Source organism: Lynx canadensis, chromosome A2, assembly GCF_007474595.2.
Source record: "Lynx canadensis isolate LIC74 chromosome A2, mLynCan4.pri.v2, whole genome shotgun sequence".
NCBI lineage: Eukaryota > Metazoa > Chordata > Mammalia > Carnivora > Felidae > Lynx > Lynx canadensis.
In genome coordinates, this window is record NC_044304.2 from 55,162,649 (window position 1) to 55,182,913 (window position 20,265).

General features: G+C 54.1%; 1 protein-coding gene across 3 annotated transcripts in view; it reads right to left on the reverse strand.

Annotated features, from left to right (window-relative positions):
* Nucleotides 1–20,265, reverse strand: part of SLC6A6 (solute carrier family 6 member 6) — an 89,103-nt gene that overhangs the window by 22,234 nt on the left and 46,604 nt on the right. For 2 of the 3 annotated variants that reach the window (XM_030307485.1, XM_030307483.1), the window contains 3 exons: nt 18,687–18,921; nt 8,362–8,494; nt 479–613 (listed from right to left, as the gene is read on the reverse strand). In XM_030307485.1, coding sequence (XP_030163345.1) covers nt 479–613; nt 8,362–8,494; nt 18,687–18,921 — 503 coding nt within the window. Of the gene's footprint in view, nt 1–478; nt 614–8,361; nt 8,495–18,682; nt 18,922–20,265 lie in introns of those variants that run through there. The other variant, XM_030307486.2, reaches the window with a different exon arrangement.

Sequence of the window (20,265 nt, forward strand, 5' to 3'; positions counted from 1 at the left end):
TCCCGCGGTCACATGGCTGACTGCCAGGAGCCAGACGTTCAGTATCTGCCCCGACCTTCCAAGAGCTCATCGCCAACTCTGAATTCCGACCTCGGCCAAGGAAGCCAGAAGCGGCACTCCTGAGCCGACTCTCCCATCCCCATGAGGCAGCCCTCTCGGCCACTGCGGGCAGAGGCCAGGGGCGAGGAGGAGGCTGGCTCCTGAGACCAGCCCCCCTTACCTGGCACAGGGCCCGAAGAAGACTATAACTGGCTGGCCTCAGGAGGCCTCGACATGAAAAGATACGCCCACAGCGGGAAGGGCCCATGTGCACGGTGAACAAACTGCCACGGCCCAGCGGAAAAGTACCGGAGCCGGACGGCCCGACCAGATGCGTGTGCCCAAGAACCGCGGAAACTGGGACGCCAGCTTCGCTTCCCCCGCACCCTGCCCTGCCTGGCCCCGGGTGGGAGGGAGGACAGGCTGCCTCCCGGTGTACCTGTGGGTCCTCCAGGCGGCTGATGTCGGGGTACAGATAAAACTTGATGCCTGCGCCTGCACCGGGCAGTGTCAGTCCACGGACCAGCAGCACCAGGAGCATGGCGAAGGGGAAGGTGGCCGTGAAGTAGACAACCTGTGAGGGACGAGAGGGATTCAGGGGGGCCCGTGGCCTCACCTGCTGCTGTCACATTCCAGCATTCCCTCCGGAGCCGAGGGTCTGGAGCTGAGCCTGCCGCTTCACTTGCTGTGTGACCTTACACATATCGTTTAACCTCTCGGGGCCTCAGTTGCCTCACCTGTAACCTGGGTATCACACAAGTACTCACCTCACAGATTTACTGAGATTCAATGAAAGCAATCCTATGAATATTTACTGAACATCTAGGCCCTGGAAATAGAGCGGTGGACAAGGCAGAAAACAAATCCCTGCCCTCACGAACAGACACTCTTGTGAGTAAAGAAGGAAAATGGAAAGTAAGAGTGTCAACTATCAAGTGTATGTGTAAAAGGCTGACCCCAGTGGTCGGCATGTGACACTCAGTACGTGTTAGCTAACATTACAACTGTTAGTACGACTCTTGTGGTTCGGGATCAGTTAAGTGTGGGTTCAAATCCCAGCTCTGTCCCCTCTCTTGCTGGGTGGCCTTGGCCATGATGCTTAACCTTTCTGGGACTGTTCCCTCATGTGTAAATGGAGACAAAAGTAATAAAAGACCTTTGTCAAAAGCTGAGGTGAGTGCCTGGCACTTTGGTGCTCGAGAAATGGGGCCTGTTGTTGACTCTGATTTTGTAGGAAGGACACGAGAACTTCTAGGAGGAGATGAAGTCTCTAAAGCCCCTTGGCCAGGAGATGGGGAAGAGCCTCCACTCCCTTGGGACCATGGGAGGCCCACGGCCTTCCCTGGATCACACAGCACATCCCAGGCAACCTAAGGCCAATTGGAGGTGGGGACCAGAGACGACCGAGGCTGTGCCGTGCCATTGCCAAGGGCCTGCCCTCCATATCCTCCCCTGTCCTGAGAACACTGGTCTTCAAACACCCTGCGGCCTCAGTCCTCTTAGATGGATTTCCCAATCTTTTCCTTCAACCCGAGAAGTTTCCAGGCAGGGTTTATGCCTGGGAGGGGCTCAGAGGTGCACGGCTCTGAACAGACAGCGAACTCCTGGTACTTCCAGCAGGACACTGGCTGAATGAGGACTCCCCAGGCCCGAGCCCACTTCGTGCTCACCACACCCCCCCTAAACTGGTGTGCTGGCCACCGTGCTGACAGAGGAGGAACCGAGGCTCAACAGGGCTTGAAGACTTGCCCAGGTCATCTAAAGAGCACAGGACCTGCACCCAGAGCCCGTGGAGATTAACCACCTCGCTCTGAGCAAAGGCATGAGGTATTTCACTTTGCCGATGGAGCACATACAGAAAGGTCATGTTGACCACCTGAAATGCTAAGACAAGGTCGCAGAGCCCCTGACTCCCTCGGGACCTCAGAAAGGAACGACTATGTAGCCAATGCACCCATTTTACAGGTGAGGAAACAGACACCCAGAGAGTAGGATGAATGTGTCTGTGGTGCTGGGGGCGGGGGCCAGAAGTGCCCAGGTGGGTAACAGGCGCCAATGGAGGGTGACAGACCCTGAACCCCACCGATCTGGCACAGGAACCCTCACTGGAGCACAGTTCTTGGATAGCCAACATCCCTTTGAGTAGAAATAACTAGAAAGGGCCTCTGGAAAAGGGCAAGAAAAAAGCTCTCAGGACCCACCTGGCTTGGCTGCCCTCAGCCAGTACTGCCAACCAGCATTTATTGAACGCTTACTGTAAGCCTGGTACTATTCCAAGTGCAGTAACTTCTATACTTAGTTGGTCCTGCCCTACCCTAGCCCCTTGAGGTAGGTTTCAGTCCTATCTTCGTCTTTTTTTTTTAATGGTTATTTTATTTTTGAGAGAGAGAGAGAGAGAGAGACAGACAGACAGAGTGTGAGCAGGGGAGGGGCACAGAGAGAGAGAGAGGGGGAGACACACAATCCGAAGCAGGTTCCAGGCTCTGAGCTGTCAGGACAGAGTCCAACGCAGGGTTCCAACCCATGAGCTGTGAGATCATGACCTGAGCCGAAGTTGGGATGCTCAAGCAGCTGAGCCACCCAGGCGCCCCGTGTTCATCTTGAAGGTGAGGAACTGAAGCCTTTGCTCAGAGCAAAGTGGTTAATCTCCACGGGCCCTGGGTGCAGGTCCTGTGCTCTGTAGATGACCTGGGCAAGTCCACTGCTTGCCCACACAGGTCACACAGCACTTAAGAGGCAGAGCAATAAAAAGCCCTTCTGTGGGGCGCCTGGGTGGCTCAGTCGGTTAAGTGTCCCACTCTTCTGTTTTCGGCTCAGGTCACCATCTCACAGTTGTGAGATCGAGCCCTGAGTCGGGCATCATGCTGAGCATGGAGTCTGCTTAAGATTCTTTCTTTCTGGGGCGCCTGGGTGGCGCAGTCGGTTAAGCGTCCGACTTCAGCCAGGTCACGATCTCGCGGTCCGTGAGTTCGAGCCCCGCGTCGGGCTCTGGGCTGATGGCTCGGAGCCTGGAGCCTGTTTCCGATTCTGTGTCTCCCTCTCTCTCTGCCCCTCCCCGTTCATGCTCTGTCTCTCTCTGTCCCAAAAATAAATAAACGTTGAAAAAAAAAATTTTTAAAATTTAAAAAAAAAAAAAAAAAGATTCTTTCTTTCTCTCTCTCTCTCTCTCTCCCTCTCCCTCTGCCCCTCCCCTGCTCGCACTTGCCCTCTCTCTCTCTCTCTCTCAAAAAAAAAAAAAAAAAGTCCTTCCAAGTCTGGCAGTTTATTCAATCCTTCCAACGACCCGAGGAAGGCTGGACTCCCCAAGGGCACAGGTTGAACTTCAAGCTCAGTGACTGGCTTGCTGTCAGACCTTGAGCAAGCTACTGTCCCTCTCTGGGCTTCATTTCCCCACAAGCTGAAGCCCGCCGAAGTGGGAGGCTCAGGCCAGATGGCTCTGAAGTTCCCTCCAGCCCTGCTGCCTCAAGGGGAAGGGTAGAGTGGTGTGGGTCACCCAGGCTGGGGTTTGCGTCCCACCTCCGCCACCTCCCAGCTGGGTGGTTTGGCCTCAGCTTCCATCTGTATGGGGAGGATTAAGGGAGCTGACCTCACCTGCCACCCTCAGGGAACCTCGGCAGTGATCCTGGTGACCCCAGGTGAAGGGCAGGCCCTACACCTGTCTCTGCAGCTCCTTCCCGGGATGCCTTTGCTCCATCAGGGCCTCAGTTTTCCCAGCAGAGAACCCTTCCAATTTCCCAAGGACCAGAAGGCAGATGCAGAGGGCGGAGGCAGGCCAGGAAGCCACAGAAGGGGTGAAAGAAAGAAACCCAGCATGGCCCCCTCCAGGCCGCTCCTCCCTTCCTGCAGACAGGCCCCCAACCAGTTCCCAACTCTGGGCCCTGCTGTGGGCCACACCCTGGGCCTGGTGAACAACAGCTGCTGACAGCACGCTGTCCCCAGAGGGCGGCCACTTCAAAGCCAGCTGGGCCCCACCAGGCTGGGCAACCAGGCTCTGGCCAGAGGGCTTTGTGTCAGGGACACAGGAAACCACCCAGGGATGGGGGTGGCTTCCCTTGTTTTCACATATTACATTTGTTTAACAAGCACTTAAGTAGCACTTACTGTGTGCCAGGCACTCTACTAAGCTTTATGTGTGTTACTCATTTAATCCTAAAGGGGACGGTACGTGCATCACCTGCATTTTCTAGATGAGAAGACTGGCTCAGAGAGGTTGATGTCAGGTGCCTGGGGTCACAGAACTGGTAGGTGGCAGAGGTGGGACTTGATCTAGGCCAGCTGACCTCAGAGTCCCGTGTCTTTTGTGTGCGTGCGTGTTATCCCTGTCCCTCCCCCAGTCCAGACCAGGACAGCCCCACCTGATCACAGCCCCACCTAGTCACCCCACTTCATCTGCCTTTTTGGAAAGCCACCCTTGTTTTGCAGAACTCGCTGCTCTGAGGACAAGCCCCTGAGACCCATTCTCTCAACTTTTCCGTGACTCCCCCGGGATCCTCACGGGAGAGGCTGGTGCCAGCCGCCGCCAGTGGGCCTCTAGTGGTGGCCCAGCAGGCCTTGCCACGGGACGTGGTATTTTTCCACTCTTGCTGGCAAGCTCATGGTTCCTCTGAGCCCTTGATCCAAAAGCCCTGTGGCCCAACTGCCCTGGAAACTTGAGAGGACAACTCTTCCTCACTCCCCTAGGGACGGTGGAGAGAAGGTGGTCTGCAAGGCAGGAGGGAGACAGGTTAGTCTCCCACTGCCCTGAACTTCCCTTGGGGGGAAAGGCCTGGGGAGCTGGGGTCCCTCAGCCCAGAGATGGAGGTCCGAGAGGTGGGGCCATGAGTCTGTGCCCAGCACCTAGGCAGGCCCTGAAGGCTTTCACAGCACCCCTGTGTGTGTGAGGGCAGCATCACGAACTCATTTCACATAAGCGGAAGGACGTGCCCAAAGTCACGCAGCCTGTGGGACCGAAACTGAGATCCCAAACCACATCTGACTCTGACTGCCACCCCTTTGTTTCTAAGAGCCAGACGGAAGAGCTGGCGATGGAAGGGTGCGGCCTCAGACCATGTCTGTGCTCCTGTCTGCCCGCGAATGTGTTCCCCTTTGGGTCCATGGCGCCGTACTTCCTGTGTGAGGGTCTAGACTTGCGTCACCTTCTTGGACCTGAGGCTCTGTGAGCAGGGACGTGCCTGCCTCATGCCCCACTGCACCATCAGGCTAGCACAGGTTAGGGCAGGCAGCAGGTGATGGTTAGGGGGTGGAAGAATGCAGGGCGCCGAGCTTGGCAGCTGGGCTGTCTGGGTTCAAATCCCAGCTTGTCCCAGACACCTCAGAACATTAGGATGGTTAAATGAGCTAATAAACAGCACTGAGAACAGTGCCTGGTGATGTGTGTTACACAGCATTTGCTGCCATTATCACGGTTTGTTGAAAGAATTAAGCCCCAGCATACCTGGGCCATGGCTCAGATCCTTGGAATGCCAACAATTTACAAAAAAGGGAACTGAGGCTCAGAGAGGCAAAGTGACTTGAACTTGGGTCTTGAGCTGCCCAGGCCCTCCCTCCGTCCACCCCCTCCCTAATGGTCCAGTGTCAGCCACTGAAGAAAGGCCATGCCAGGATGAGGCCTGCCCTGCTGCCCATGGGCCCAGCCCCCACAGCGGCCATGAACCTGGTCTGTGGCCAGGGCTGAAAGCCATGGCTGGCGGCCGGCGGCGGGCGGGCAGGCAGGCAGGCTGTAGAGCTCAAGGAAGTCCACAGAGCCTTACTGTGTTTGTCTTGGCTTCTTTGGGCTGGCCTAGGCCCTGCTATTGTTCTGGGAGCCATGCCCGCCCCTCAGGGGCCTGGAGCTGTGTGAGGAGGAGGTTGTCTCCAGGGGTGGGGAAGGGTAGGGGACCTCTGTCAAGTCACGTCTTCAACTGGCCACAGTTGCAGCCTGGTACCCTTCGCTTTTCGCTTTGATTCTATTGTCTTGCCCGCTGTTCCTGCGAAACATCAGCTTCCTCCATCAGACTGGGGGCTCCCCATAGGTCTGGATCAGATATACCTCAGGGCCTTTGCACTGGCTGTTCTCTCTCTTTAGAATTTTTTTTCCTCCAGATATCCACATGGCTTACCTCTCCCTGCCTTCAGACCTGTGCCCCAAAGTCACCTTCTTGGTGAGCCTGCCTGGCCACCCTATTTAAAAGTATACCCCAACACTTCCTATTCCCCTTCACCACACTGTCCTTTAACCACCATACTCTAGTCACCACCTGACCCCTATATATTTCACACATTCACTTTGTCACAACCAGCAAATGTGTCAGCTCCTGGAGCACAGAGATGTCTGTCTGTCTTGCTGACCCCTGCATGTCCCCCGGCCCCATTCCTACAATAGGACCTGACGAATAGTAGAGGCACAAAATGGACAGATGCATAAGGAAACGATCATGTCTCCAGCATTGCTCAAGAACACTGCTCCATAGAAACTTCCTGAGAAAAACTCATCTCCATGTGGGGAAAGGGAGGCCCAGTGAAAACAGGATTGGTATTTACTGTACCATCTGAGACAAGCATCGTGCTGGCTACGTAACACTTCTTGTTTGAACCCTCGCTTCCACCCGTTCTGTAGATGAGGAAACTGGGGCTTCAAGGTGAGGCAGTACCTTTGAACAAGCCGCCTAACCTCTCCCAGCTTAGTTCCCTCACGTTTGAAGAAAGGCGGTGAGGAAGCAGCTTGCACACAAGACGGAGGAGGAGGTGGGGTGTCACGGGTGAAAGCGCTCCCTGAGGCATTGTGTGGATTGCTCGAGGGGCCATCTTCCTGACTGTCCCGGTGGGGCAATGCTGGCCAGGGGTGCTGCGTGTGGACATTTCTGAAGCCTGGCCTGCTTCCTTTCTGGACGGGGTTTTAGGACTGCAGGATGGCTCCGAGCACAGAAACAGGCAGAGGGTGTGTGGGGCTGGGCAGGCCCCCGTTCCAGAATCCTTCCCATTCTGCCTCTGCCATCCTGGGCGCCCGGATCTTGCCCTGAAGGAGATGCTGGGATCCATTCAGATCCGTGATTTCACTTCAGGGGCTCTTCATCCAGAGACAACAGGGTCTTTCATTTAAATTCCGGTGCAGCAAAGGCCCCTTCTCCAAACAACTTAACCACCCACTGCCCACTGCTGTACCTCGAATGCCACCTTAACATACTCGCTTGACCTTTGGGGGCTTTTAGACCTTAAAGAGATTTTCCCCCATCGAGATGCAACTGATAGGAGGGAAATGATAGATGGGGGACATGTAAAGGCAGATGAGCCAACACCTTCACTATGGCCTAGAGCCTGGCCGAGGCACGGGCTCACACCTCTGATCATGACAGAGCCCTCTGCACTGACCTGAGATGGCAATGACCATGATGCCGGCCAGTGTCTTGGTTAATCAGGTAATGGTTTAGCTCTAACTTTAACAGGTAACATTTTAATCATAGGCTGACATTTTCATGATGGCCAATACACCAGCCCATACCTAAAACCTCAATTATAAGCTAACATTTTAATGATCAGCTACTACCTCTGTTAATAGCTAACAGTCTAGTCATCGTGTAACATATTAAATCAGCGGCAAATATTTCAGTGATGGCTAACATTCTGGTTAACAACTAACATCTTGGTTATGAGCACATGACTTAATCTTATCAGCGAAAGCTTTCCTTAATAACTAACAACTCAGTTTCCGGCTGAAATGTCACTGGTAAGATGATTCAGTGCATCGGACTTAGCAGCAAAACTCCCGGTCAGTGCTTCTCAAACCCTCAGTGAGCATTTGGATTATCCGGGGATGCTGTTCAAATGTGGGTTCTGATTCTGCAGGTGTGGGGGAGGCCCATGGGTCTGCATTGCCAGCAAGTTTGCGGGAGATACTGCCCGTCAGGGCGCATTTTGCAGAGACAGGGTCCGTGCTGTTAGGGACTGGCTGAGAACCGACAATCAAGCTGTCAGCTCACCTTGCTTGCAGCTAACTTCGCAGTTACAAAGCCAACGTCGGATATCTGCTAACAGCTACGCTTGGCCGTGGGAGCCAGTGATTATGGGAGCTTGTACAGGCGCCACAGAGCCCACTGCCCGATTTTCAGGAATTGTGTTAGCTCGTTGTGAAGCCCTTGGTAACTTGAAGTCAGACATGGTGGAAGTATTTCCACCACGAAGTGGGCAAATACCACAAAGCAGGGCCTGATTTTCTTTTAGGGGACTGCTCTGTCGCACACACCAGCACTTTAGTCTGGGCTCTGCGTCCAAGCGGGAGGGCCTGGGAGGGGGGTAGGTGGAAGATTCTCTGGGCTGAGGCAGGGGAGAGACAGAAACACCACTCACTTTTCCCGTGGACTTGACGCCCTTCCAGATGCAGAAGAAACAGACCAGCCAGACGAGGAGAAGGCAGAGAGCAAGGTCCCACTTCAAGGAGCCGGGGTCGTCGATTCCAGAGGACAAGCTCAGCACATTGCGCCTTCAAGCAAACAAAGCCGCAAGTTAGTCGGGCCGGCCCTGGGGCAGCGAGAGCTGAGGCTGAGGCGCCAACAGTCTGGGGTTGAAACCCCGACTCAGGCGCCATGTTTCCACAAGGCCTCTCGCCTCTCCAAGCCCTGGAATCGCCATGGGTCTTTGAAGCAGCTCCCACCCAGGCCACAGGGCTGTGGAGAAGTCAACAAGGAGATAGATTCGGACTCTTACGTCAGGCGAACCTGGGTTCAAGCCAGTCTGGCCTCAGGAAAGTTAAGTAAACCTCCAAGCCTCAGTTTCCTCATCTGTAAAATGGGTACTAATTCCTGTGGATCAATTCTTAGTACACCCTGCTTCAGTGCCCACCGAGGGCCAAACACTGGGTTCAAACTTGGCTCTACAGTGTAATCACTGGGCTGGTTACCCAAACTCCTGGACCTGAGTCTCCTCATTTGTGAAATGGGGATGACTACCCTCCCCCAACACTCTGTCCCATCCCTCTTATTCTATTCACCCCTGTTCCTTATCCAGATCTCCACTAAAATGTAAGCCTCACAAGGCTTCTACATGCAGCTGCACAGCACTTTATAGAGATTGGTGTTAAAAGAAAACCCACACGGGGCGCCTGGGTGGCTCAGTCGGTTGAGCGGCCAACTTCGGCTCAGGTCACGATCTCGTGGTCTGTGGGTTCGAGCCCCGCGTCGGGCTCTGGGCTGATGGCTCAGAGCCTGGAGCCTGTTTCCGATTCTGTGTCTCCCTCTCTCTGACCCTCCCCCATTCATGCTCTGTCTCTCTCTGTCTCAAAAATAAATAAACGTTAAAAAAATAATAATAAAAAAAATAAAAGAAAACCCACACAAAGTACTAACTACAGGGTCCGGGTGCAACCAGCACTGGGTAAACCTGTTTCTGTCCTGGCCTTAAGACGCCCAGAGTAGGTCCTGGTACTTAAGCAATGCTGGTCTCCTCCCAACCCCCAGCAGGGTTGTGAAGGTCTTGGGGGTAGGGGGGTGGGGACAGGTAGACGGTCTGAAGGCTAATCAGCTCAGAGCACCCACCCTCCTTGCCCGGCATCACACAGCAGAGGCTGGGTCCTTGGGAGTCCAAGAGACTTACTGACCTGTGGAAGATGAATAGAAACACCTACTCACAGACACATCTCTGCGGGGCAGATGCCATCTGAAGTCAGGGTGGGGCAGCACGGGGTGCTGATGGCCAGAAGCCACACATCGTAATGCCAAGAAACTGTCCCCATTGTCCCGGAGCCCTGATACCGCAGCAGTGACCAAGGGCAGGCACACCGAGCCCAGGGACGTCAGCCCTGCCTGCCACTCCACCAGGGTCCTTGTCCGCTGAATCCCCGGGCTGCTGACCATGGGAGCCAGGGAGCTCGTGCTCCCCTGGGAAAAATCTGGTTCGCTCCTGTTCTAACCAAAGTTCGCTCCTGGTTTCAAGGCCACACTCAAGCAAGAGAGGCAGAGAGGGAGTGTGACTTTGTGCCCTAGGCTCTCTTCTGTAAAACGCAGGTAACAGTTCCTGCCCCCATGCTGCTGCTTGGCAAAGCATTCCAGACAATTCCCTAGCTCTCAGCCAGCCTGTGGGAAGTTCCCTGTGGTCAGGGCTCTGGGTCTCAGAATGCCTACTGGGCCAGATGTGTCATTGCTTTTCCTTCTTTTTTCCAGAGTCAACATGAGGACCTTGAATAAATCCAAGATGCCCCTCTCAATTGGCATTCGACCGAGGCCTTTCTTTGGGTCACTGCCATGGTCCCAGCACCTACAAGAGCATGTGGCACATAGTACAGCCTCGATAAATACCTGTTGAGTGAACGAACCAGGGACTCAGCTGAGGCAGCTGGCAAGTTCACATGGCACTCTGGACCAATCCATGCAGTATTACCATTAACGCACCTTAAAAGGGGGCAGCTTTCCTACCCTTTTCTTGATGAGAACCCTGACATCAAATGGCCTCCCCTCTGTCACCCACAATGGTGTGCTCATACCATCCACAAGGCCTTTTCAATTCATCTCATCTGATTCAAGGACTAAGGTCACTGGCCCCATTTTACAGATGGGGAACACCAAGGCACGGAAGACCCAATTGCCCACAGACACACAGCCAGCAGGCGACAGTGTTACCACCCTGTACTCAAGCCTGTCTGACTCCAAAAGCCCGCACTCTGTGGACTCCCCCATGCTGCTCCTCTGGCAAACAGAGAATAGAGCCTAAACTTTAAAAAGAATCTGTCCAGTCCCTGCTATGGGCCAGGGTCACCTGAAGCCTCAGGCCAGGGGGCATCCCCGTGAGGCAGGCCGTCCGCCAGACGCATCCCGGCTGGGGCCCTGCCAAGCACGTGGATCTGGCGGCTGCAGCTGCCTGAGAATAAAAAGCCCTTCCCGCAGGCTCCAGAGCTCAGCGCCTTCAATGAAGGCCCGGGGCATGCTGGGCAGCGGCCCAAGGCTTCCTTGTGAATGGGCAGCGTCACAGGGAGAGTGCCTTCCACCTCCACACCTTTGCACACCCTCTGCATTGCCAGCCACGTGGCCCTCGGGCTTCCAGAGAAGCCTTCCCTGCTGCCCCACAGACCACCAGAGTCCCTGTCGGTCTTGCGGCTTCTATATGTGGCTGCACCGAGTGTCACCCACGGGTGAAAAGTCTGTCTTGCCTACCAGGCTCCAAACATCCCAAGGACAAGGATCTCACAGGCAGGTACACAGTAGGTGCTCAGCTAATGCTGAGGAGGTGCCCGGCCTTTGCTGCTCTCCTAAGGGCAAGCCGACCGAGGAGCTTGAAACCCCAGAGCTCAGAATCTGACCACACTACGGCCAGCCGGTTCACGGACGCCCTTTCGACCTTCTCCCCCTCCTGTGCCGGGTAAACCCCTGGTGCCCGTGACAGACGGGAGGCTTGCTCTGGGCAGCTAGCTGCGCAGCTACGGAAGCCACAACAAACAAGGAAACTGAGTCTCCGCTGCTGGCAGCGAATTCCCTAAGGGAGCTGGCGACACCTGCAGCGACACTGTTAAAGGCACGTGCTCTTGGATCCGGCAATACTCCGTTCCTAAGACTCTGTCCTGTAATTACTCTTGCACGTGTGGCCACCGACGGGGTCCACCCCAAGCTATTCATCGCAGCAGCGTCTGCAGGGCCGATGCCTGGACGCCACCCAAATGGCCCTCAACGGGGGCTCCGCAGGGGCAGGGAAGACACACAGTGGGATGTGCCACGGCCCCTAAGACAATGGGAAAGCTCCCTGGATGCAGATAAGGAACATAAAACAAGTGAACAAAGCAAGGTGGACAGCACTGTGGCATGCTCCCTATTGTGTTCAAAAGGGAAGGGGGTGGATGTACATTTGTGCTTGACTACGCACAGACTATTTCTGGTAGGACACACAAGACGCGGTTGCAGTCGCTGCCTGTGGGGAGGGGGACCTGGCGGTGGGGACACGGGGGAGGGGCGCTCACTTGGCACTTAATACCATTTTTTCTGTTTGGCTGTTTTCAGTCTGAATGTTTTTCTCGGTGAATGTTTGATGTTGTCAGAAGAAGGATTCCATGTTTTTAATAGCACCTTTATAAAAATTATTTAAAATTCTTGAAAATGTTTGTAATGGGCCACGCAGACGTTCTAGGAATGGAATGAGCGTGTCTCATCAGTCAGGGATTGTCAAAACAGAGCCCAATGTGGGCCCAGGGCCAAAGTGACCAACATCCTTTCCAAAGATATCTTTGGGTAGCCGTGGAGGCCAGAGAGTGTGTGCGTCCATTCGAACCCCTCTTTGAAGGGACCCAAGTGTGAAGGACCCTCCCCAACCCCCCCCCCCCCACCGTGGGACTCCTGTGGCCTCAGCCACAAAGCAACAGATAGGGATCTGTTGGGCCTTCCCCCTGTGCTGCATGGGAGGGCTCAGGAAACTGTAGAGTGCTGTACCCCAGAGGCACGGCTGTGGTGCACTGCCCCTTGACGGTGCCTGCTAACCACCCCAGGAGACTGCACGTTACCCAAAATCTAGCCATGTCCCCAGCACTGCCACCACTCCTGTCTGGGCCCCCACTGCTCCCCAGAGCTACTTCAGCAGGCTTCCCACTTGCCTTCCTGCCTCCACTGTCACCCTGCCCCCAAGTCTGTTCTCATCAAGAAAGAATGTGTCCATACCCAAGTCAGGTCACACCCCTCCTCTGTTCCATATCCTCCCTTGGCTCCTACCTACCTGGCTAACGAGGCCCTCCCAAGCTGCCCCCATCTCTTTTGTGCCTCCCTGAATAAGGTGACCAAATACTCTTATCGTTCAGACCTATTAATAATGACAGTGGGACCACAGGTGTAAATGGGACGTGTCCGGGACAAGCTTATGTATGGTAGTCCCATCTCGAACCTCAGTACGGCCCCTTCAGCCACTATGTTCTCTGAATAGATTGAGCACATTCCTGCCTCAGGACCTTTGAACTGGTTGTTTTCCCAGCCACGTGTTACAAGACATGCCAACGCCCTCCCTGCTTCAGGTTTCTGTTCAAATGTTACTTCACTGGGGCAGCCTCTCCTGTCCATCGTATGAAAATAGCATCCCTGGTCACTCTCCTTCTCCCGCCCCGGCTTTATTTTTCATCATGGATCATCACTTTTATACTACAATCATATTTGTGTTATCTGTGTAATGTCTGGCTGTCTTACTGCAATGACACGTCCATGGAGGCAGGGCCTGTGTCTGATCACTGCTGGACCCAGAGCAGTGCCTGGCACATAGTGGGTGTCCAACAGACATTAACTGAGTAAATTAATCGTACCCATTTGGTTGATGGGGAAACTGAGGCTCAGAGAGGTTCAGGAATTCACCTGAAATTACCCAGCTAAAAATCAACCCTGGGCCTGGTTCCCTTTTTCTGATGCTGCCCTGGGGACCAGCCCTCTGTGTACCAGGTCCTACGCTGCCCTTCGCGAGGGCCCCCAGCATCCCAGGCTTCCCTGCATCTCTCATACAGAGGGAGGAGGCCCAGAGGTGAGCTGCATTCTTGTCCAAGAATAGTAATGATTCATTCCAGGGTGGGATCCAAAAAAGAATCGCCTGGACGTCTGTTTTGAGTCGGCCGCCCCGCTGCCGTCCAGCCGGCACTCAGAGATGTAAATACGTCCTCCGAGTGGGCCAAATCGTTTCCTTTTGACTGCCGGCCAGCCATTTATTGGCCATGGCTCTTCCCTGGAGACTGGCGGAGGCAACAATTATAAAAGAGCCCGTCCTCCCCGAGCATGGGGCCACACAAGGCTCTCTCCACCGCCTCCTCCTTCCGACAGCTGCAGGGGAAGATTGGCTGAGCACGGCTTGTTTGCAAATATGACTCATTTCTTTGATTCTAATAAAGCCTAATGATACGTGCTGAGCTCCCGGGGGGCTCGGGAGGAACCAGGGAGGAAGGCATGGCTCCGGCCTGATGGAGGGCATTAGGCCAGATCTGGCCCCGCCTGGCTTCCAGGGCTGGGGTGAAGCAGGACCCTTGGGACAGACAGAAGAGGACCCCAGAGCAGAGACACGCAGGACAAGGTTAAGCGGGGGCAGAAGCTCTGTTTTCCATCACAGAGCAACTCAGAGTCCAATTATAATTCACAGCCAGTGTGAAATGAATGTCCCAGGGGCCCAGGTGGCTGTCACAGGGGTCTGCAAGGGCACATCTCACCAGCTCCTGCCGACAGTGGTGCTTTGGCGTTGCAGACAGGGTGGGCGTGGGGGGTCCAGGCCAAGAGAAGACCCCACGCAACCTGAGAGTGGGTCACGCAAACACATACGGCACAATTTTACCTGTGACCATGGGCTTGCGGCTGGTGGGGACACAGACACTGCAGGTGGCGTCTGGTGGCAGAGGTGAGGTCTGGGAGCTCTGCTGCCTGTCTAGCTCCCTGCGTCACTTAACCTCTCTGGTCCTCAGTGTCATCCCCAAGGAGCCGTGACTGGAGGCCCTGTCCTTAGCATATCCCTTGTCTTAGCTCTTTAAATAGAGCCAGACTGTGAAGGTGTTGAAACCATGCTATCTCCAAGGTTTAGAGAGGTGAGGTCACTGCCCTGGGGTGCTGCAGCTGGGATGCGTGGTGGCCAGAGTCAGCCTCCCTGCTCCCGACGACCTCCTCTAGTAAAACTGGAGGGGGAGGGGCAGCTGGCAGGGATGTTCGGCAAGTTCCTTCCCTGTCCAGGGCCCATAAGGAAGTCTCAGCTTTCACAGTGCCTTCTTATCTTGATTCCTAGGCAGCTCTCATCAGGCATCGTTTGCTGAAGGCAAGGTCACCTCGAAGACCTACGCGTCTGCTGCAAGTGAGAGACGTGGAGGGAAACGATGGCTGGGGCCGGGCTTTAGCTCGAGGGATATGGAGACCAGCCTTTTGAGAGTCAGCTGGTACCAGTCACGGATACCTCCATAATGCCCCAGCAAGCCTCTCCTAATGGAAGCCGCAGAGCTGGTCACTGTAGGGCTGGTGGCTATTTTCAGGGGAAATCACAGAAGCTATGTGTCACCCCAAAGGGAACCCAGACCCACTGATGCCTGAACCCTGTGAGGCCCTATCTATAGTTGGTGCTTCATATATGCCCTAGTCTCTCTCCCACTACTGTGTTCCTTGAGCAGTGTCCAAAACATATTCACTCATGTCGCTCCCCTTCTCGTATACCTTCTATGGCTCCCCCTCCTAGAGAACAAAGCTCAAACTTACCGGGCTAACATTCAGAGCCTCAAACCTTCTCCTGGCCCCATGCGTCCTACACTCCAGCCAAACTGGTGACTTTACTACTCCCAAACACTTGTGTGTGTTCAGAATGGCATGCCTCTTCATGGGCTGTTCCTTCCACCCAGAACGTCTTTTCTCTCTCCTTTCCAGCCTAGGGAGCTCCTATTCACGCCTCAAAGCCCAGCTCATATGGCCTTTCCACTTGCAGTTGAGGAAACTAGGCCAGAGAGGGGTGGCTACCTTGCTGCTCTGGGCAGACAAGCAATCAGTAAGAAGAATCGGCACTCGGTGGGCACTCACTGTGTTGAAACATTCTCACTTAATCCCCCCGGGCTGAGTGAGATCATAGTATCGCAAAAGCCAGGAGAGGGTTCTGGGCTGAGAAATGCCACATTTGGATTCACAGTTGACTGCAGAGACACAAGGGTAAGGCAGGGAGAGGAGAGTCCAGCGCTGGGGTCTGGGAGAGTGATGATGGGACTCCCATGCAGGGTGGGGGGGAGTGCAAGTGGGGAGAGGGGTCAGACTCTGGATATACTTGAAAGGGAGAGCCAAGAGCACTGCGAACTGGATGGGAGCTTTGAGGTGGGCAGGGGTTTGGGATGAATCCTACGACTTCCCTCCTCGAAGCGCCTCTCCAAAGATGAAATGCAGTGAGAGGGGCAAGTCCCCAGCACAGTGCTCACTGGAGCTGTTAGTTCTCTTTCCTCCCCCCTCTTCCATGTGCAGGAGAAGGGAGGCTCTAGAAGGCTGGGAGCCGGGCCCTTCTCACCCGTAGCACCTGGCCCAGGGCTACACTGCACTGAAGCCCCCGGCCCCACTCACTGGCCCCAGCCTCTGCTCGTGCAGGTGGCTGGCCAGGTCTTCTCGACTAAGCCTGCATTCCAGGCTCCTGTTCTGTGGACCCCAGTCCTCCCCAGGGTTCCAGAAGAGGCTAAGCCACTTGGAGACATTCAGGTGGGCTCACAAAGCTCTGCTGGGACCCAAAGGCTGGAGTGGAAGGTGAGCACCGGGCAGGTGGCCGGCGCTCTGTGAGCGGAGCAAGTCCATCCGCATCACGTGGGCCTTCGGAAGCCGCCTGCGGGCTCCGGACATTTCTGAAGATAAATCCTGTCTCCGTGGCTTCCAGGCCAGGAAGGGCAGCTTGGGCACTCAGGATGGGGATTCTGGAAGGCAGGAGCCTTAGAACCCACAGGAGGGCCGGGTGTGGGGGATGGGCACGTGAGAAGGCATGGGAAAAATCAGACACCCTGAGGACCTCATTGCTCTTATGAGTCCTTCCCAAGAGCCCTCACATCTACGCTAGCAGAGAGGGGAAGGAGGACAGTCCCTTTGCAATTCGGGGGGAGTGGGGGTGCATACGGGAATTTGAGAAGGGGCCATTCTTAGTCCCTCTGAAGGGCAGATCACTTGAGTTCCAAATGCCCCTAGAGGGCAGTTTTATCCACTAAGAGGACACTCAATAAATTAAAATGGCCCACATTTCTCAAGCAGCTTCTCAGAGCTCAGTCTCACTCTGAGAAGCTGCACAGTCTCACAGTCTGTGTCTCTGAGTGAGACTCAGAGCTGTGCACAGTCTCACTCAGTTAAGGGCAGCCCTACATCCCTGGAAGGGCAGTGCTATGATCTCCCCAAGCACAGGGGAGTGTTCACTGGAGCCCAGAGAGGAAAAAGCACCTGTCCAAGCTAGGACTGGCAGATCGAGGGTTCGAACCCAGGCAGCCAATCCGTGCCCGAGGCAATGAGGTCCCAGCAGGTATCCAAGTGGCTGGTTGGGCACCAGTTTCCTGGGTGGGGCAGGCCGCGTGTGGTCAGGCTGTGCCAGGAACAGCCGAGAGCACACAAGGCTGTGGTTTCGGGCCCCACTCAAGTGAGAAGTTCATGGTGCCTGCATTTCTTTGTCTATAAACTCAGCTGTCTGGTGGGGGTGGTGTGGAGTGGGTGACGAATATGCTTGTAATGCCCTCTCTGTCTACAAGTGGAAAATATGTACACACAGAGAGCCCTTGTCCAAGCAGGCCTAGGGCCTTGTGAGCACAGACCGAAGGCTCGCATGTCACGACAGGGAATGGACGACCTGAGAGTGGGCCACCTGACCCTATCTTGCCTAGGATTTCCGGGCCCTAGCCCTAACGCATGGCTGGGACTGGTCAGCAGGCAACCCCCTCTTCTGTGGGCCTGTTCCTGGGCCAGCTTCTAAGAGCGGGGAAGACCCTTGGAAACCCCAAAGCTGCACACAAAGAGGAGTAACATCTCATGACGATGAGGGACCACCCCCTTCCTTACTGATGTCTCCTGCCCCTGGCTCTCACCCTCCAGGTGAAGACTTATCTCAGTCATTTTCAGGACCATCAGGATCATACCAAGGTGCCAAACCCCAAGTTTAGTGGAAAATGACGCACAAGTCCATTTTTGATTGGCTTCCAAACACTGGGTTCACAGGACTCCCTCGGACATCAGCAAAGAGGTGCCCAAACTTCAGGTTTCCACTTTCTGCCTTTCTGCTGTCTGTCCGCTGTCTGTATTCCTGTAGGTGCTGACTACATTGTGGTAAACCATAAAAACGCCCACAGCTCTCCACTCCTCTCCTGAAGAGACAGGGCCTAGCTCCTACCTCTTGAATCTGGGTTAGCCTGTGGCTTTCTTTGGCCAACGGGACATTAATGAAAATGGAGCAGAGGCTTGAAAAGAGGTCCTGTGCTGGGGCTTTCCCATTCATTGTTTTGGAAACGCTGAGCCTCCTGTAAACAGGCCCAGGCTCAGGCTAGCCAGCTGCATGATGGACCCATATGGACCCATTGCCCCTGGCACCCCAGCCAATAGCCAGCTAATCCCCAAAAGAGCTATCCTGAGATCCTGCAGCTGACCTACCCATGAAGGAGCCCAGCAAAGACCAGAAGAACTGCCCAGCCAAGCTCAGCCCAAACTGCCAATGAGCAGAACCATGAGCCAAATAAATGGTGGTTGTTTAAAGCTACCAAATTTTGGGGTGATTGTTATACAGCAAAAGCTAGCCAATACATATTTTCTTGCTCTATCTATTCACCTTTCCGCTTGAGTAACTACTTCAGCTTCATACATGCATTTTTCTCTACGCGATAACAGGTTTGATGTGCTAACTATACATTTTTTCCGAAAATGCATTAAGAAAACTACATCATTTTCAGACAACAGAAGTACATATACCTGCATACGGGTGTAGGAATGATTCATTCCCCTCATTTGACAGTTAAAGAAACTGAGGCTCAGAAAGGGGCAGTGACTTGCCGAAGGTCAAACAGCCAGTAAAATGGTAGAACTGGGATTCGGTTCCAGGCCTGTCTGAGACCAAAGGCATGGATTGATGTCCAAATCTGCACCCTCCTTCCCCCACCATCCATCCCAAGACAGTGACTGCCACATCCCTGGGGAGAAGATGAGGGAGTAGGCTGTCGTCCAGCCCCCAACCCGTGCCCTCCTCCCTCCTGCCTTCGGTGAGGCTGGCCTTACTCCCAGAACTCGGTGACGGGCGAGGTGAAGTTGTTGGTGTTGAGGGTGGCCCACAGGCTCTTGTTCTTGCGCATAGTGTCTTCCATGCACTGCGGCGTGTTCCAGCTGTGGTTACAGTGTGCCCAGGGCAGCTCCGACTGGAAGGACTGGAACAGATAGTATGTGGCCCAGGCCAGGATGATGACGTAGTAAATATTCAGGAGGGACACGATCACGATGGAGGCATAGCCGATGCCTGTGGGTGTGGGCAATCAAGATGAGAATCAGGAGGGGGGCCAGACCCACCATGGCCACCTATTCAACTTCAGTATCCCCAGGGCTGGGGCCCAGATGGGCCCTTCAATAATGACCAACAAATAGGGGCACCTGGGTGGATCAATTGGTTAAGCTTCTGACTCCGGCCCAGGTCATGATCTTGCGGTTCGTGAGTTTGAGCCCTGTGTCTGACTCTGTGCTGACAGCTTGGAGCCTGGAGCCTGCTTCCAAATCTGTCTCCCTCTCTCGCTGCCCCTCCCCCACTCACACACACACACACACACACACACACACACACACACACACACTCTCTCTCTCTCTCTCTCTCTCTCACTCTCTCTGTCTCAAAAATAAATAACCATTAAAAAAATTTTTAAAAAACCTAATGACCAGCAAATATTTATAGGATGAATGGATGGCCAGATGGATGGGTGGATGGGTGAAAGAATGGATGGTCTGATAAGCAGGATGAATGGAAGGATGGATAGAGGATGGGTAGAGCAATGAATATATGGCTGGATAGATAGATGAGTAGATGGATAGATGTTTGGTTGGATAGACAGCTGAATGGATAGATCTTGGGTTGATAGATGGATGTTCAATATGTTGGAAGGATGTATGGACGGTGGCTGGTTGGAAGGTTAGGTAGATGAATGGATGGATGAATAAGGGGATGGGTAGATGGGTAGATGGAAGGCTGGTCTAATTGACTAATGGAAGAAAGTTTACTGGATGGATGGATGGATAGGTTTATACAGATGAATGAATGGACTCACACATCCTCCCACCCCTGCCAATTATAATCATAACAGTGATTATTTTATGAATGCATAATAGGTATTAGGCATAGGAGTAAATGTTATAATAATAATAATAAAGTTACCATTAATTTGGTGCTTAGTACGTATACAAGACACTTTTACATAGCAATGTCATTTTGTCTTCATAGTAACCCTATGAAAGTAAGCATACTATTTCCATTTTACAGATGAGGAAACTGAGGCACGAGGCGATTAAAGGACTTTCCCAGAGTCACAAGAGTTTGAGCAAGAGGAGGACATAGGACATGACATCATACAGACTCCTGAATTTGAGTGCTTATCTTCTGCACTATACGGCTGAGCAGCTGCTACATACGGATCCTTCGACAGCACAGAGGTGGGAACCGCTCATATGTATTGGGCAGCCACCGCGGGCCGCAGCATCACAGGAATAACGCACCAACTGCCTGCGACCGTGCGTCAGGAACAGTGCCAAGTGGGCTTGCATGAGGCTCCAATGTACCTCGTAAATAGTAGGTGCTCAATAAAAATTTGCTGACCCG